Source organism: Erigeron canadensis, chromosome 1 (genome assembly GCF_010389155.1).
Source record: "Erigeron canadensis isolate Cc75 chromosome 1, C_canadensis_v1, whole genome shotgun sequence".
Classification (NCBI taxonomy): Eukaryota; Viridiplantae; Streptophyta; class Magnoliopsida; order Asterales; family Asteraceae; genus Erigeron; species Erigeron canadensis.
Window position 1 is genome coordinate 8,132,107 of NC_057761.1, and position 19,616 is coordinate 8,151,722.

The 19,616-nt window shown below is 36.5% G+C and overlaps 1 protein-coding gene across 1 annotated transcript; it reads right to left on the reverse strand.

Annotated features, from left to right (window-relative positions):
- Positions 1–6,176: 6,176 nt before the first annotated feature.
- On the reverse strand, positions 6,177–19,578 carry LOC122603263 (E3 ubiquitin-protein ligase UPL3-like). Its single transcript, XM_043775930.1, has 18 exons — positions 18,686–19,578; positions 17,965–18,075; positions 17,752–17,868; positions 17,486–17,656; positions 17,250–17,411; positions 14,640–14,888; positions 14,178–14,299; positions 12,721–14,086; positions 12,463–12,561; positions 10,524–11,954; positions 9,882–10,106; positions 9,651–9,755; positions 8,851–8,931; positions 8,701–8,769; positions 8,181–8,309; positions 7,981–8,103; positions 6,996–7,195; positions 6,177–6,372 (listed from the first exon to the last, which is right to left on the reverse strand). The coding sequence occupies exons 1-17, from the start codon at positions 19,547–19,549 to the stop codon at positions 7,130–7,132; spliced, it is 5,490 nt and encodes a 1,829-aa protein (XP_043631865.1). The 5' UTR covers positions 19,550–19,578; the 3' UTR covers positions 6,177–6,372; positions 6,996–7,129.
- Between the last annotated feature and the right edge of the window lie 38 nt (positions 19,579–19,616).

The window sequence follows — 19,616 nt, forward strand, 5'->3', positions numbered from 1 at the left end:
TTCGACTCATGCAACATATCCAAGTAGTTACTTGCAAGTCTAACATTCACATGCAAAACAAGGATTGTAAATTTACTCCCACTGATCTTGAGATAGGTGCATTAATCCACTTGATTTTCTTAGGAAGTCGTGTCTTCTTATGATTTCATTAAACTTAACGTACCATTTTAGTGATGCTTGCTTCAACCTATATATGGACTTATTCAACTTGCAGATCATGTGCTCTTTACTTTATGGAACTTCAGGTTCACATGTATACGTCCTATTACAAGTTTTCATTCAGGAAAGTGGTCTTGACATTCATCTAATGTAACTCTAAATCATAATGAGATACGAATGCCATGATGATCCTTAAGGAATCTTTATGAGACAGGAGATAAAGTCTCTTGGTAATCGATTCCTTCCTTTTGAGTAAAGCCCTTCGCAAATGGTTATGGCCTTATAGCGTGTGACGTTTCCATTCGGGTCTAATTCGGTTTTGAAGATCCACTTACAACTTATAGATTTGGATTCTTCAAGAAATTCAACCAAGTTCCAAACGTCATTATGCTATATGGAATTAAGCTCTCAAATTTTGGCTTCATTCCACTAAGCGGCATGATCGCTATTAATGGCTTCTTAATAAGAGTTAGGATCAGTAAGCTTTCCAATGTCCTCAACTTCAGTTAAATAATGAAATCATCAAAGTTATGGTCATGAGTGACCGAGATGATCTCCTGAGTTGATTTTCAGGTTCAATAAGGAAGATGCTTTAGCATTAGTAGTAAGATGCTTTGCTTTAGCATTATTAATAAGATGCTTTTACATTAGTAGTATTCTAAGTAGGAGGTTTAGAATTCTGATAGAGAAGGTGGATCAGTGATATTAGGAGCAGCGTTGGGTACAAGAGGAGTTATCGGAGGAGTAATAATAACCGACGAGTGGTTCCCCCCGCTTCTTGTACTTCCTGCAAATCTTAAGTTATGATTTGTCGTGCTCCCACTGATCTCTTAGTTCTCATGAAATGTGACATAGTGCGTGTCAATAATGCTAGTAGAGTAGGAAAGACAGTAAGATTAATAACCGATAAAGAAACAGGTAAGGGATTTAGGATCCAGTTTCTTTAAGTTAAGGTTATAGAGTTATGCTTTGGCAGTACAACCTCATACGTTCATATAACTCAGACTCAGTTTCCTTTCTATCCAGGAGTCTTAAGGACAGATTCTAACGGAACTCTTATTGAGTATATAAACAGTTGTGCGTAAGACCTCAGTCCAAAGGAAAGTAGGTAAGTTAGTGTTGACAAACATACTTTTCTCCATGTCCATTAAAGTTCTATTTCTCCTTTTAGCAACATAAATTCGTTGAGGAGAACCAAACATGGTATATTGGTTACTTATGTCTTATTCCTTTCAAAAGTTATGGAAAGGATTAAGAGCTTAACCAATATCAATATGTCAACCATAATACTCACCTCCTCTATCTGATCTCACAACTTTTATTTTATGATCAAGTTGGTTTAAAACCAAAATTTTAATATCAATAAAAGTCTCCAAAGGTTCAGATCAAATATAGGTGCATATAATGTGAATAATCGTTAATGATTCTAATAAATGATGCATGGATGCTGGATAAGGGACACTAACATCATAGTGAATTATTTCCAACAAGTTGGAACTTCTAGTGGCTCCTTTCTTAATCCCTTAAGCCATTGAATACATGTTTCAAAATCATAAAAGTCAAGAGAATGTAATATTCCATCCTTTATGAGTCGTATCATGCAAACTCGTGAAATGTGACCAATATGTTTATGCCACATTATGGAGGAATTCTCTAATTATTTAGGTGATTTTGTCTTTGTTTTAGTTATGTCATCAATATTAGGAGACAACAAAGACTGTGAGAAATTATGATCTAATTCTAACTTATACAACAATCCATTCAATAAACTAGGTTCAAGGAATTCATTATTATGAGTAATGGCAATCTCGTCGTAACCATGAATTAATACATAACTTTCAAGGTGTTAGACTAGAAAAAATAGACACAATGTTCCGATAAATTCTCGGTACACATAAAGTATCCACTTGTCTAATACACTTTCAAGTGTTTATATGTAAATAATAAGTCTCCATGGTTTCAACATATAAGAGATCAACGCTTCCAACTCTAAGCTTTCTTTGGTCATTTGATAGCTTCTAAATTGTGTGGAATGCTTATGTTGAGTTAATCACATGAACCATAGAACTAGAATCACTCACACATGTATTGGAAGATACATTAAACATACAGGAATCAAATATTACACGAAAGAAGTAACCTTTCTAGCTAGCAGTTCCTTGAAATTAAGGCAATCTAGGCACAATGAGAATTTGCAGTTAGGATTGCTAGTCAAGGACTTAAAGCTAGAGGCAATAGCACCATGATTATCCTTTTGAACTTTATTTGCAGTATTATTATTATCATATCTTTCCTCTTAATGTAATTAGCAGTGGTAGTAAGGTGAACACTTTAGGTTGGCCCAACTTAAGACGAACATTTTCTTGCACACACATTGCATTTAGTTCACTCATCGACCATTTATCCTTCATAGCGCTAAAGTTAATTTTGAAGATGTCAAAATGAGCATGCAATGAGGTCATTAAAAAATGCACAAGAAAGTTATCAAAGACTTTCAATTTTAAGACTCTTAAACTTATGAGTCATGTCAGTCATATTCATTATGTGTTCACAAATATTGGTATTTCCTTTGTATTTAAGCTACTTGCATACGCCTTATACATTCCCTCAGATACTATGATTGATGAAGTTCTTGACCATCATTAGTAACAAGTGATTCGCCCTATTCCACTTTCTTAAAATTCGCTTTCTGAGTTGCGAAAAAGTTAGCAGTAATAGCAGTGGGTTCATTATGCCGAATGACATAGTCAAGGTCTAGCATCTTTAAAGTTAGAGGTGATTAATCCTTTCATGAAGCAAAGTTTTCATCAATAAGTGGCTTAATGCCTAAGTTAGGTACTATAGTGGAAATAAGGAGGATATCAATTTATGATACAGGTAACAGAAGATTAATAAAGTAATGCCTAAAACTAAGGGCAATAAGATTATAGTGACATAATTAGCTATCTAAGGCAGACTAAGCAATATCTATAAAACTAATAGAACTAAAGTAATGCCTAAACTTAAGTAAGGGCTAATAATAATGTTCCTCATAATTAGATATCTAAGGCTTATTAAGCAATGTCTCTAAAAGTAATGGAACTAACGTAATGTCTAATTACGTAAGAGGCTATAGTAATGTTCCTAAAAGTAATGAGACTAAGACCATTATACTAATGAAGCCAGTGATAGGTAACCTACTGTAAACACCAAAACATAAAGTTGACATAAGGCTCTACTTAGATTTACATCACCTTTGGGCAGAAGTAACTAATATCTAAGTACACATGAGCATTAGGGTCATGCGGCACAACGCTTATCTTTTGACCTTTGGGCACAAAATTAAGAATCGTGTATCTTATGCATGAAAAAATATTCCTTTTAGCACACAAAGTATATTAAATCACCTTTGGGCAGAATCAATATACTTAGTGTTCATTATCCAAAAGGAAAAGAACGCACCATGAGAATCATATTTGACCTTTGGGCACAAATGATGAAACCATGTACATTAGTGCGAAGCCCCCACACATTACGGGGGTCCGGGGGCAGCGCTCCTGGGAGCGGGGTGGCGGCAGCCCCTGGCGGGGTCCAAGGGGCAGAGCCCCTGGCTGGGATCGAGTTGTGGTAAAAATGTCTCAGAAAAAATTATTTTTGAAAAATTAGAGACAAATTCAACCACAAAATTATAGGGTAAAATAGTAAGCACGAACACATTCATCAGCTAAGATCGTCTTTAGTATACACAAACTTAAGTAATAACTTGTGATCAAGTAAGCACAAAGTTAGGTAATAGTTCGTGATAACATAAGCACGAAGTCATCTAATAGTTCGTGATAATGTAAGCACGAAGACATCAGTAAGTCGTGATGATATAGGCACGAAAACATCATCTAAGTCGTGAACACGTAAGCACGAAGATATCATAGATTCATGATGATGTCGGCACGAAGGTGTCATTAACTCGTGATGACGTAAACACGAGGTTGTCATTAGTTCGTGTATGAAATTAAGCTGAAGTTCATGGTGACATAAGCATAAGTTCGCGATGACGTAGCGCGAGTTAGAGATGACGTAAGCGCGAAAAGGAGCAGAAGCCATGATGACGTCAGCACGGAGATGATGTCAGCGTGAAGATGACGTCAACGTGAAGTGGTCTTTAGTCCTTGATGACATCAGCACGAGATGACGTCAGCGCGAGGATGACGTCAGCACGAAGTGGGCTTTAGTTCGTGATGACGTCAGCACGAACTCGTGAAGACGTCAGCACGAAGTTCTTATTCTGCAGATTTTTAGTTCGCGAAATTCATCAAATTCGAACCGAATCACGACTTATTGTTCGTAACGAGGCTCTGATACCACATGTTGGAATAAACATGATTCGATTCGAGTGATAAAACATCCTCAATCGTCCTGTGGAACCTGTAAGAACATTAAAGCATAATTGCTATTGATTTCGGGTTCCCATAACAAGGTGATTGAGTTAGGATGAGATGGGTAATTCGGCTGGAACATGATGCACGAATTAGAGAGGAGTAAACACGCGAATTTGTGGGGAATTATGTGTGTGTGATTAACCTTAACTTAGGGTTAATTACCCTCTATTTATAATGAGAGTAATTACACATTCAACCCTTTAGTATTTACACATTCAACCTTTCTGGTGTTTAATGTGTGTATCATTAGTCCTCTTAGTTACAATCACCTAATGGGAAACCCTATTCTACGTCTCTAAGAGTAAATACGCTCATCATATATTTACCTAGACATAGGGATTTCATTATCGTCAATTATCATATCAGGAATGATACATGATCAGTGACGGTCACACTAACGTGGTTCCAACAATGGCCGTATGATGTGAACCAGTGATGGTGGCGGTGACAACAACAGCGACAATGATAGTATCGACATGACCATTAATGTAAATTTAATTGATGTAAAAAAGGGTAATGTAATTATTTAATAGTTAAGGTAAATGTTGTAAATTAAATTTGTTGAAGGTATATTATTACGTTATAACTTATAAGCACTTCATGCATAAATCTTCTAAATAATGAATAAAAAGGGAGATATTTACAAAGATATAGTTAACTAAATACTTTATAATATAGTTTAAATATTTTTATTTTTTTAAAATAATCTAATAATAATAGATAAATCCTACAAATATGACAGGAGAAAATTAAGCAATAATATATAATTAACAAATCAGATTTGTCATGAGTGGAGAGATTGTAATCTTAGAATGATTTATTAAATCAAAATATCACTTCATTTAAGAAGCTTTTCTTATGCTGCATCGTAAAATATATATATATATAAAACCGCATTTATAACCAATAATCCTTTCTTGATCATCCGAGTTTAAGCTGTTCACACTTTGTCGAAGAGAACATTCAAACAAATAAAATTTGAAACATCTCTCCTATGTAGCACCGAAACGGGTACGACAAAGGGGTACGAGAACGATACGGGAACAGAAAACAGTAAAACTAAAAAATCAAGGATACGAGTACGGCAATAAAAACATATACAAATATAAATTATATCAATTTTTATATAGAAATACTTGAGACTCGAGTGATTATGTATAATTGTATATATATAATTGTATAATACATGCTTGATCACTCATTAAATACTCATTGAATGTTTAGTGTTTAATAATTGGTTTTGAAATAGAAAAAAATTAATGTTGATCAAATTGTATATAATATTAACTTGTTTGAGTTTGGGGAATAGAAAAAATCCATTAAAACCTTGATATTAATTAAAAACCGTATAAAAACTTTAAAAAAACGTTTCGGTATCTATTGGAAAATTCAAGAAAACGTTTCATGTGTTTCATACGCGGAAACGTTTCCATGGAGTTTCTGAAACGGGTACGGCTACCTGTTTGGATTTTTGGTGCATCATAGCATCTCTCCACATCCAAAACAAACTTATATCCCCTCTTGGCGATCAACACACGATTTAAAGTAGGACTTCTAGAGTCTAGACATATTAGTTAGACTCACGGAAACTGGAGAATGATCTAACCCCTTAATCAGAACCGGCATATATTGCCTTAGCAAAAGTAACCAAAAACATGTGGTGTTGACGGCAGATAGAGATTTAACAATACGTGTTGCTAGTTATTTACAATTCAAAATCTGTAGAAAACGAGCCGTTTAGTAAGACCATCCTTTAGCATGGGCTGCGATCACAATTTAATCACCACATCACATTTAACTGAAAACAAAGAATCAAAGGAAGATGATCAAAATCACAAAAAAATAAATAAAATAAAGATTAATAAACAGAAAGGGGCACATCAAGCAGAAAATGACATTTAAACAACATTGACCATTTACCGAAAAGCATCCATATTTTTGTGTAACATGATTTTCTTAGATCAAGGCAATAGCTCTAACACTGACCAGAAAACTGGGTTGTACATAAATTTAGCTCAAAAGGAAAAGAGCCAAATGCAACAAGCAAGTGAAAACTCAAAGGACTCCCAAAGTTTTTTTAATAATGATCTCCTAGATAGTTTATCAACAAATTATATTATTATGGTGACATAGTTCTGTTATCACAATAGATAATAAACTAATAATTTATGGAACATAAAATTCAGGGGGAAAGTAAAAGGTCAACGCAATCTGGCCTAAACCCAGCAGCTCCCTTGGCTTCTATAATCTTAAAAAAAGTTTTGACCCACGAATAGCTCTCTCTTTAACATGTTACTCATCCTGCCTGACCCATCTATTTAGTCTATATATTAAATTCAATAAATACAAGCAACAAAAAGAATGCCTTCTAAAAGAAAGTTATCGAGCACAAACATAATGTTATTGAACAAAAGAACTCACCTTAACACTGAACAGTCATGAAAGGAGGCAGGAATGGAGCAGGTAGATGATATACAATGCAACCCCATTTACAGGAGAAGCTTCCAAAAGCATTTTGATATAATGTACAAATTCTGTTTGTTTGAGATCAAAACTCATGATAAATCAAAAGATCCTTGTCCTTCACTGATGGCATAAAGAATTTGCTTGTACATGATTTCCTGTTATAAAAAATATAATCAGTTAAATAACTAAATCGCCAAGGTTTAACAACTTATCCAAATCAAGCGTGAGATATAAATTTAATACTCCCTCCAGTAGATGGAAAAAAAGAGACTTTTCTACGAAGTAGCTTAATGCTTGTATCTGATACCATCTCCGTTGGCATTTGGATATTAACCAACAACAAAAAAAAGAAATGTAAGATTACCACTTATAGTGGTTGATACCCCATTCATATGAAATCTGTGACTCTGCCCATGTTGGGCCATAAATGACTAATTGACAATTGCAGCATCTTCATTTCTGGCAAGTTTTCAAACACGTTAACTTATTTGTACACTGCAAAAGCTTTAATGATCTGGGGGGAAGCCCAAAGTTTTGATTGTTGCTACTTTAAACATTTAAAACATTCCTATTGATCGGTTAACACTAAACCTATGCCAAGCAAATCACTTTAAAGTAAATTCTCAGAGTACTTTAATAAAAGAGGTTTTATTCAACACATAAGCTATTGATAAATATGGACAACTATTGTTGGTGGATTATCCAAACTGAACTATTTCATTTTGAAACTGTTTTGGCCCATTACCCAGCCTGCTCAATTAACCACCACTAGTTCTAGCACCGAGATCTTAAAGGGAAACTAAATTAAACATCGCTGAAACTTTACCAAACTGGATTAGGGCAGACCAACAAGAGATGTTTCTGATGTAATATGAAAGAAAGAACTAAAACGAACAGGAATACATGTTACTGATGGTTAGCCTATAATAGGTTACTCTACCTTGCTGGAGTAAGAAGGAAGCTTCAAGTAATTAGCACATGTCATCACACTTGGCAAGTCATCATCAGCAGGATCCAACAAACCATTCTTATTGGATGTCACACTACTGGCTTTTGAAGAATGCTGAATCAGGAAAATAAATTAAAATTATAAGCACCTTTACAGAAAAGCATTATCAAGACAATAAGACCATCAGTTACCTTTCTAACAATCGTCAACTTAGGATTCAGCACCGCCAAACCACCTGGTGGAAGCCGAGGAGCGCCAGTCACAAACTGACAGAACGCTCTCTGTTGTTCCGGGCTGAATTCTCCCATTATCTCGAGTAGCTAAATAGTAGTCAACAAACTTTAATTATAATTGGTTCTACTGAATGTGCCAATGCAATACTATATTTTTGGAAGAGAAAGAAAAGAGAACTATGTTTAAAAACATTGTCTTCTCGAGTTATTAAGAAAGAAAGGAAATGAAGTGAAAGGAAGGGAAGGCGGAGTTTGATAAAATTCCCTAAATAACTTTCATCCCCATTGTTGGGATACCAGAATGAGTATGATTTCCACCAGACATCATAAGACTTTAGCGACGGAAAAAAGAAAAAAATGTACGACCCATCTCTTCTTTTTCACCTTCATTCCTTACCTTTCCTTTCTTCTATTTTCAACAAAGAGAACTCGAGAACTAGTAAGTAAAGGTTCCAAATTGCATAAGAAATTTACATACATAGACTACTGCAGGGCTCTTTGAAGTATATCCATGATCAAATTTTATGTGTTCCACAAGTTTGTCAGCCTGCAGATTGTAGAAGAATTATAAGAATACATTCTTCCAAGGAACATTGACATTTACCCATTACAAATGAACAATATATACCTCCCAACACTCTTTGTGGCCACATAGTAAATAATCCAGTTCGTCTGGGGAGAATATTTGCAGAGCTGAAATGTCAAATACCTAGTAGTTGACAACATGCAGATTAGTTTAAGTGAACAAGCAAGAAATTTAATCCTTTTGGACTATCTAAGAAACGGGTAAAAGTATCATTTGTCTACAAAAAGATATGTTGCATCTACATTCTGCAGCAATAAGATCTTCAAATAGTATCACCAAACTACATAAACTGAATCATTTTCAGAAAGCAAAGCAAAGAAATCAGAGCATTTTAACAATCATCTTTCTTTTCCATATGAAAACCAACACTAATATAAGACTGATGGGCTAGAAGATAAAAAGTTGAATATGTGGAGATATCGTATACAGAAATTACTGTTCTAGGCATTCACAAGTATGCATTAATATAGGCAGTAGACAAGAAAGTGTAAAAAGTAAAATAAAATATACCATAGCTGAAATAAATAATAACATCTGTTAAACACTGAGCTATATGCATGGATTAAACCAGAGGCGGTGATTTTCAGTTCATTTATTTCTGAATGGGTCAATCGAGTTGCATATATATCTCTAACAGGTTAAATAGGTAAAAATTAAAAGTTACAAAACGGGACAAAACTACCTCAGTAGTCTAGTCCGAGTTTAACCGGGTACCAAAAATTACATGTTTTGACGCATTACAGGAGCTTTAAAACTGTAAGACTAACGATGTTGGTATTTATATAAGACTTGAAGAAGTAAGATAAAACAGAAACTTTACAAAAAAGAGAAACAAAGATGACCTGATTGAAACCGAATCTAAATGCTTCCATTTGGCGTGCAATACCAGTCTTGACAGTAGCAGAAACCACAAGGGAAATGTAATCTTCCAGATTGTCTATATTGACCTGTACTTACAAAAAAAAAAAAAAAAAAATGAAAATCTTCTCAAACAATAGCAAACAAACTTAAAGAAAGGACAGATAATATGCTATCAATCGAAAAAGTAATGTGGTAAACGGGTGCATAAGTACATCTTCGTTGCTTGATTTCAGAACAAAATCTGGATAACCAGGAAGTGTGAAGTCCAAACAAAGATCTTCAACTGAAGCCCCCCGAAATTTTAAGTCAAGAGCTTCATCATGATCATGCACAGGCGTCAACTCTAGGAATTTTTTCCGACAAACAAGAGCTTGCAGCTCTCGCAATGTCTTGCCAAGTTCAGCATCAAATGAAGCAACATCATATAAATCAAGTTCCTGCAAAAAATTGGTACATGTCAGCAAACATAGCAGTATTAATAAGGAATATAACATGATTTGTGATATGTACCCTTTTGGAAAGATAAGAGTGAGATATTAAGGTCGTAAAATGCCGGTGGCAGGCCAGCAGGTTGGGTTACCCAAGTTTTAAATTTTCTATCAGCAGCCATTGTGTCAATATATTTTGAAATACGATAACCATTCATCCAATAAGGAGATTTACGAAAGTTTTCTATAATAAAAAACCTACTTTCACTCCATTTGACCTGTTTCTTGTTGAACCAAGATTCTTTGTTGACTCGCTAGATATAAAACAACTTGAACTAACCAACTAATAATGGGTCGTAGTTTCCACCCATTGACTTACATTAAAAAAACTGTATCAAAAAAAAAAAAACTAAACGAGTAGCTCACCTGTCCAAGCACAAGCTTATAGAACGGTGTTGAAAGTGCCAGATCCAAAAGCCTCCCATCTTGAAGAGCTTTTGCCATCACAGAGCCAAGAAGTCTAAAATACTGGATTACTTTGGCAAATTGGCTACCATCAGAGGTATCAGCAGCAAGAGGCCAAGGACGTGGAAACAGCCCAAGGGGTGCGATGATAATGTCACTTGTTTTCCCCTCTTTCTTCTCTCCAGATTCAACTTCCATTGCTTTGCTTCCATCAAATGAGTTGGATCTCCACATTTTCAGGTCCGCCCTTTGAAGATCATGGCTTAAAAGGGTATAAAACTCCATTGTAGGACCCAGCCCAGTGCCAACTTCACCAAAATATTCTACTTCTAAAACAGCCTTTTGACTTGAATACATCTCCATGACTTTTGCAGCAGAATCCAAAACACGATTTCGAGAAACACGGACTTTCTGTCGACGTAATCGTCCAACTCTTAGCTCTCTCTCATTCATAGATCCATTTCCATCTGCCCCCTGTTGCTGCTGAAGCCGATACAAAGCACGAGACAACCCAAAAGCAGTTGAATAGAAATACTGACGCCTAGTTTCAAACGGAAACAAGAAGGGGCATGCTTTTGTCAGCTGATAACACCATGATGGAATACTACCACTAAATAGTGCAAGCACGTCCTGAATCTGCCTAGACAATTTTGGAGTTAATTTACTATTAATAAACTCATCAGCAGAAACCCTAGAACCAGTTACATTGAGGTCATTTAGACATGAGATTTTTCCTTCGGCAAAGTTATCAATAACTGATTGGACACGTAAACAAGGTGCAAGCTGATTTAGACCCTCTAACAAACGTAGTAGAGCTAAAATATTATAAGTAGGATTAGTCTTCTCCAAATCACAAGGAAGTTCTCCTTGTAAAAGGCTATCAAAAAATGACATTTGGTGCTCGAGTGTATCAGTGTTAGACTGCAAGGTAGACCCCGCTTTTGAAGATTTAGGGCTTGTCGAATCCATATTCATATGATCTTGGCTATCTGCTTTCTGGTAAGTCAGAGTGTAGATATCACTCCATTTGCTACCATCACTAGATATGAAGTCACTGGTCCTTTCGTCATCAGCCTCGTCTAGAGCAATATGTTGATGAATAGCTTGAAAGATGGTTAAATTTCGGCTAAGTTGCTTACCACCTGAAGTAAACATGAGCTTGGGAGAACCACTAGAGTCAGGGATGGGCTGCCCATGACGATCTCCACCTCCTTTGATGCCCCTACTGTTTGCGGATGCAAGCCCAGACATGGCTGCAGCAGCAAATGACATTGCACCCTTACACTCTGTAGACTCTGAGCCCATAGATGGAGTTCCTCTACCGCTTGAATCACCCACCTTTTCATCATGAGCATCTGGCAATGAAACTGGAAGTGCATCATCCCTTAACATCTATTAACACAGAAAAAGATTCATACATTAGAACTCATGAACATGACAGGGGGAATTACTAATTAAGATAATCAAAAGATATCAAATGATGCTATACGGGCCACTAAGAAAAAATTTACTTGCTACATGTGTCATATCATTGAATTTGTAAGAGTTAAAGGCCCGAAATGTCAATGTACTTTTCAGTATGTACACGGTTGCACCATGTACTTTTTAATTGGCCTATATCCCCAATGAACTTTCAAAACTTTTCAGATGTTTCAGGTGTTTAATCCATTATGTAATCATATGATCCCATAAATCACCATCCATTTAAAGATAAAATTATCATTTCGAACCACTTGACAAACACCCTTTGGTTGAGTTATGTGATCAACATACTACAATGGTTGTGGTTCACCTTACCTACGTTCAAGAGAATTACATATATTTTGTTGCACCAACTTCAAACTACAAAAGTCGGTGTAAAATAAAGAAAAGGGCATAACAAGAAGGATATGCAACATACATCATCACGGTCATCACCATCACCATCTTCGGATATATTGTCATCTTCGATCACCAACGCATCATCGATTTCGACAGGCGATATCCCTACATCCTCATCCTGCAGTATACAAATAAATAAACTGAGAACATGAGCAGAAAAAAATGATAGCTGGGGGTGGCAAAAAAAAAGAAGATAAGTACACAGCACGGCAAAGAAAAATTATCTACAGCTACTATGTAATAGACTAACAACACTGGTGCATGTAGAGAGGCATACCTCAGATGTCGTTTCATTGTCCACAGACTTCATCGAAGTGTCCTTATCTGTAGCAGCCTTTCTTCTTGAAGCAATTCTCCCCTCAGCTTGAGTTGGCTTCAAGACGGCCTTTCCCTTCCCCTTTGAAGAACTTGCTTTTTTCTCAGGTTTTGTTTCCTTTTCCAAAGAATTCCCTGTATTAATTGATGACCTGGACCTTGTGGATTGACGACAGGTAGCGGAAGCAAGAGTAGAAGAAGATGTTGGAGCACTACCAGCTACCGGCAAGTTTCCAGATTCTGGGTTCTGAACAGAAGTAGATGTCTTCCGACTAGACTCGCTACGTTGAACCCGTGGCCAAAGAAAGTTTTCAACAGCTGTCAAACTTGCTAGCGGATCAATGAGAATAATATTTGTAGAATAATCAAGAAGAGTTTTTTCACCATCTGCTCTGCAAAGTCGCAGTTTAATTGGCTGAAATGAAGCACCCAAACCAGAAGAGGCACGTCCACTTCCTGTAGATCCAAAGTTGTGACTCAGAACTGTTGCAAAACGTTCTGCTGTAGTCAATGCATTTTGAAGCTTCTGAACTAAAACACTCATAGGGGCTAAATTTGAATCATTAAATCCATAAGGAAGGGCAACTTCTACAAATGACTTGTATCTTTTAATGGCTTGTTCACGTAACTTAGGCAAATTCACCTCTGACACTCTTTCCTCTGAGTAGCACCCACAAGATAAGTAATTGAGCAAAGTATCGACAACACCACTTCCGATAAACTCAAAGGTGGAGACGCCATCCCCTTTGCTTAGCTCTGCCATTATCTCTGCTATCACTCTTAACAAGTTATCTTCTTTGATAGGTGAAAACTCCACAAACTGTTGGGCACAGGCTTTTGATTTTCCCTTTGACTTTAACTTATTAGCATCTGTAGAAGAATTTAGCTTTGAGCAAAGCTTCTTCAAATGTAAAAGATCATCTGTAAACCCAACTTCAGCAGCTCCAGGAACTGAAGGGAAGTATTTATCTCTAAAAGCCTTTGCACGTGTACTCACTGCTACCTGAAGACTGGAATTAACAGCATGACCCTCAACAGAAGTAGCAGGGGAACCAACAGCAGTGGTGCTTTTAGGATCCTCAGTAGGCACATCTACATTTGAGGTGCCATCAAGGTGGCGTCCAGAGTGTCTGGATCGTGAGGATGATCCGCTTGTGGATTCAGCATCCTTCTCAGCCACAATGAGTGTATCCACAGCATGAACGACACCTTCTCTGACAAACAGCTTGGAGAAAGTTTCTGGAAGTTTTTCCATTAGGATCTCTGCAATTTGAAGAGAAGGCAAGAGTACTTGTGGATCTTTCCATGCCATCACACCTGCCAAGAAACTACAAGAATATTGAAGCATGTAAAATTAGAATATCTACTTAATCCGATTAATCCAGTATAAAACAGGCAAAGGACCCATTAGTGATATACCTTGATATATTTGTAGCACCGAATAGACATTGGATCATATCTGGCGAGCTGAAGTATGTCAGCTTCGCAATAACTGAGAGACATTTATGACGCACAGGTGCATTCACACTTGACCCGTACATCTGCAAGACAACAATTGGCTATTTGTCAAGGACTCCAGCAGCTCAATGTTAATTTCCACCTTATCATAAATTTGTCTAAAGTTCATTTCCCTATCTAGAAAGATTAGATAAATTCAATTAAGTTTACCATATTACCCCAGCTATAATTAGTATTACAAATATCAAAGGGAGCATTAACTAGTTGTATGGAGTATAAAAAGGGTAGAAGTCATTTTACAAAAAGGGGACTGCATTAATTACAGTCTTCTTAAACAGTGTATTATCTAAAGGGAAATAATTTGGGGGTGAGAGACTAAAAGCTTGTATGGGACAAGCTACCAGTGTTCTCTAGACTTCTAACCTGAATGAGAACAGGAAGAAGGTCCATCCCGAACTGCTGTAGAATCTCAGGCTGATCAGTCAATAGCTTCTCTCGATTTGAGATTTCCAGTGCACCGCCACTTGTTTCTTCTCGTTTGTCAGAGCTGCCAGCAGATGACTTCTTTGAAAGATGCCCTTTCATAAGTGAATGAGTGCTGGCAGGAAGAGAGATGGTTCCATGAGGCAGTGGAGGAAGCAGCTCGTTTGTCAGATTCACAATCTCAAATATCTGCATAAACAAAGCAAATATTTAGTGTTAAAGTTACTTGTTTGAGTGTTTCTAACATGATTGCAGCTGAATCTTAAACAATTTCAAATCAAAAAAGATTTTAACCGCTTAGAAGTCAATATTGTTCAATCTGTATACCAAGAACGTATTGGTAAATGGATCATATATATACCATCAAAAAAATAGTGCTATAATATGAAGTTCTTGCAAATACATTATTAACCGTGATAAGATCAAAAAAGGAAGAATGTTTTTTAAGATACAGTTATATGTTTAATATAAGATATAAGCTATTAAGAAGCTGCAATCAAGGAAAACAGGGATATTTGCAAATTTTGCCAAATTTATATCTAGTGCAACTTTGCAACCTTCAAAAAACTAAACCAACACCAAAACCAGGGACACTAATGAGATAAACACTACAGATCAGACTCTACCAACCAATCATGATAATGATGGATTAGGATGCTTCGATTAAGTAAATAAGATGAAACACATGATGAAAGGATAAAAAATTATGATTCAGAAGCTAGGCAAGTAGTAGAATAATAGAAAACAAAATTAGCTCATTGACTACCTCAAACTGTATCTGAATGTCTTCCGACATTTAAATTATTTTTCTTTGAACAGCCAATAAACTGATACGAACCAATGGCTTGTATCAAATGATAAGAACAATAAGAAAGATAGGCTGGTATTCGAGAACCAGTAAACTGCCAAATTAAACTAAACAAGAACAATAAACTTCTGATTAATATTCCACACTCCTCATAATACAATCATAAAGCCGTATATATAGATAACCTATAATGTGTTCCCTAAGATTTACCCAATTACATAAGATCATAATAATACTTTCCTAAATAATAATACCCTAATAATAATAAATTTATATTATCTAATTATAAATAATATTGATCTTATCATTACTCCCCGCCGCAAAACACACCTTGTCCTCAAGGTGTGGCTTCAAAGAATGCTTCAAACAATTCCTGGATCCCATACCATTCTGGAACACCCAAAAACATGTCCAACAACAAACAGACCATATTGACTAATAACACTAGGTAAGTTAAGTGCTATAGAGTTGTCTCGACTATCTCCCTGGTCTCCACCACCGAGTTGCTTATTGAAGCTATACAAAATTCTGGTCTTTATGGTCCTGTTTGTTCTATGTTGGCTTTTGCAGCCATCAACGATTATCTCACCTCCCTGCTGCACCCAACTGTTGATTCGTCCATATGGGTCATGTTTACCTACAACTGAATCTGAAACATATTCAATCTCCTTACTAACTGTAACTTGACGAGTATCATTCAGATCTATTACTGCCTTATTCTCTGGTACCTTAGTGGTTCCATCCTCGGGCTCCTTGCTTCTATCTTCATGGTGTGATTGTGTTGTACCAATGTATTCCACGATGTTGATTTTATGATCGGTTTGCTAGGTGGAATGTTGCTCACTAATAACACTTGTCTTCTCAACCACTTTGGTTTCACAACCATTAACAGATTGAGTACCTTCAACACCAGCTGATGAGGGCCAGTCAGACACATCGCAGCCCCTCGAAATCGCAAGCCCCCTTAATAATGTCATGAACTCATTGTGTTTGCCTTGCACGTCGTTCCATATATTCATCGTGTTTCCTACTAAATTCCCCCGTCTTTGCCTTGAATTCCTCCATCTTTGCTCCGAAATCCTCCATCATTGCCATAAAAAAAATAATTTTTGTGTTTCCAGTTGAGCAGCACCGGATGAAAAGTGCATGTAATGAACAGTAAACGATGAACAGTACCGAGTGAACAGTGTTTTCGAAAAGTTTTTTTTTTTTTTCCTTCTGAATATCACAGGTTCAAGATCGATGCTCTAATACCAATTGATACGAACCAATGGCTTGTTGTATCAAATGATAAGAACAATAAGAAAGATAGGCTGGTATTCGAGAACCAGTAAACTCCCAAATTAAACTAAACAAGAACAATAAACTTCTGATTAATATTCCACACTCCTCATAATACAATCATAAAGCCGTATATATAGATAACCTATAACGTGTTCCCTAAGATTTACCTAATTAAATAAGATCAAAATAATACTTTCCTAAATAATAATACGCTAATAATAATAAATTTATATTATCTAATTATAAATAATATTGATCGTATCATAAACCTTTATTATTTCACTAAGAGAGTGCTAGAAAAACGTCAAGTACAACAAATATAGCAATTCTTATAAGAACCAAACTAAGGCATGACAGATACCATGAAAGCTCCTTCAGACATTTATATGAATACCCAGCAGAGGTACTAAGAAAACCAGCATAATACAAATAAACTGCAAATATTAAATTAGCATTACCTGTTCTGGGGGCCTGCTCAGGGCAGGTGATACAGACATCGTTGCAACAAGACCAGAACCTGATAATATATCTTTGAGAATGCCACTGATTCCAAGCACCAGCAATGTTGTTGATCCTAAAGGAGAGCCTCTTGCACATGTGGAAAGCAATCTTATTAAGCCCTGGAAAACTTTGAGTTAAGCAACATGGACACCCAACATCAATTGTATTTAACCAAGCACAGCTATTCCAATACCGTATATGTAGATGGGCTGAGAGATGCCTGTCCACCACCAGAACCACTGATTGAAATAAGTGAGGCTGCTTGTGTAACTAGCCCATAGTTACAAAGCTCATCAAGCTTATCGGGAGATGCTGCAAATGCCTCTACAATTCGAGTCAAACAAACTGATGCATTTTCTGTCACCTAAAAACAGAACATTGTATGCAAAATAAACAATCAGAAGCTGATAGATAAGCAATTAGTTAACAAATCTCATCTTCTTAGACTTTTGTGCTCACATTGGCATCATGATACTGAAGAAGGTTTGTTAACAAAGGAACGGCTTCCATGACAAAATCAGCTGCATCAGATGGAAGTTTCTTGCACATATTTGCAGCAGTAGATAATGCTACACGCTGACAGATAAAATTGTGATAATAATTAGATAAAATTGAGCTATATTCAATTCTTCCATTTGGTTTTTGGTAAGCATGATAAGCAATAGAAGGTACCTGGACCCCGGTAGAGAAGAAGTCCAAATACGAGAGCACTGCCATTAGTGCACCTGCCCGTAAGCATGCAGTAGGGTGCTCTTGAGATATCTTCTTGAGAGCTTGCAAGGACTGTTGCGAGACCAATAAGTATTACTAAAATCACTATTTACTAAGTCACTAAAATCATAAATACATTAAAATTTATAACAAAGATTCTAATTTCCACAATTATAGGGCATTCACACAGTTATACTTAGCACTTAATTTCCACATAGATCAACAGTTCTATTAAGGATGTACACTTCAACTACTTCCTACCATTAATTCACTCATAACTTCTAACATAGACATTATAATTTTGTTACAATGGAGCTCGATCCAACCTCACATAATATTTTTCCATTACCAGCATTCAACACTGGAAACAAGATCTTTCGAGAACCAGGTAGATAGGCCACACAAAATTAAATGTGAGTACCTAATTAGTTAGGTTTTAAGGTTCTGCGAATATACCTCTACTTCACTCCTGATATATCCTTTTTCAATGTGTCCTATTACTAGTTTTAGCATTCAGTCATATAGCTCCTAGATGCACCATCGAAATAAATCACAATAAAATTACTTAAGTATACCAAACAATCTACCAGGATTATATACGAACATAAGTACATAAACATATATATATTCACAAATATATATTTAACTTCAGCTTGAACACATAGCTACAAAGTTACCACACCTGTTCAGCCAAGTCCATATACTCAATGGTAAGCAACCTAGCAACCAAGCAAGGAATCGCTCCATGATCCACAGCCGACATACACGAAGACGGCAACGCATCACACAAATGCGTTATCGCTCTAGTCGCAAGCAACATCATATCAGGGTTAATTTCATAATTCATCAACCCAACAAGCACAGGCACAAAAGACTCAACCGAAAAACCACTCAAAGTATCCTCAGTCCCAACAGCAAGAATATTACACAGCTGTGACAATGCCTCAATCTGCTTCCCCTGTTCCCCATACGCCCGTAAATCCGATAATATATTTTTCAACTGACTATTTCGGGAAGACGACGATGAAGAACCCGACGCCGCCTTCTTAGCGGATGGCGGCATTAACTCGTCTAAACCGGAACCTATTTTTCGCAACAAACCTTGAAGTGCATTTGTAGCAGAAGTTATATTCTGATTTAATGTCCTTACATCTTCACTATCACTATCATCATCCTCATTATATCTATCTGTATCTCTATTATCTATATCCATATCACTAACCCTAACATTAGTTTCAGTTTCTATTTCTTTACCTTTATCTAAACTATTATCCGTGTTCGGGTTAGCGTTAGGGTTAGAGTTAGGGTTTGGGTTGTTACCGCCGCGAGTGGCGGAGGCGGAGGTTGAGGCGGAAGGTTCAGGGGGGTTAGTATTCATGTTAGAAGAAGAAGTGGCGCGTGAGGGAGTGGGGAGGGATGAAACGGCGACGTTTGAAGAAGAAGAAAGACGAGAGCGTTTAGTGGAACGAGTAGCGGTGGTGGGGGTGGTGGTGCCGGAAGTGGAATTCGAGGTGGCTAATGCTCTTTTCCGACTACGAGTTTCCATACAAAAACCCTAACGCCCTATTTTATTATGATGTGTTGTTGCTATCATCGTTTTTATTTTTTATTTT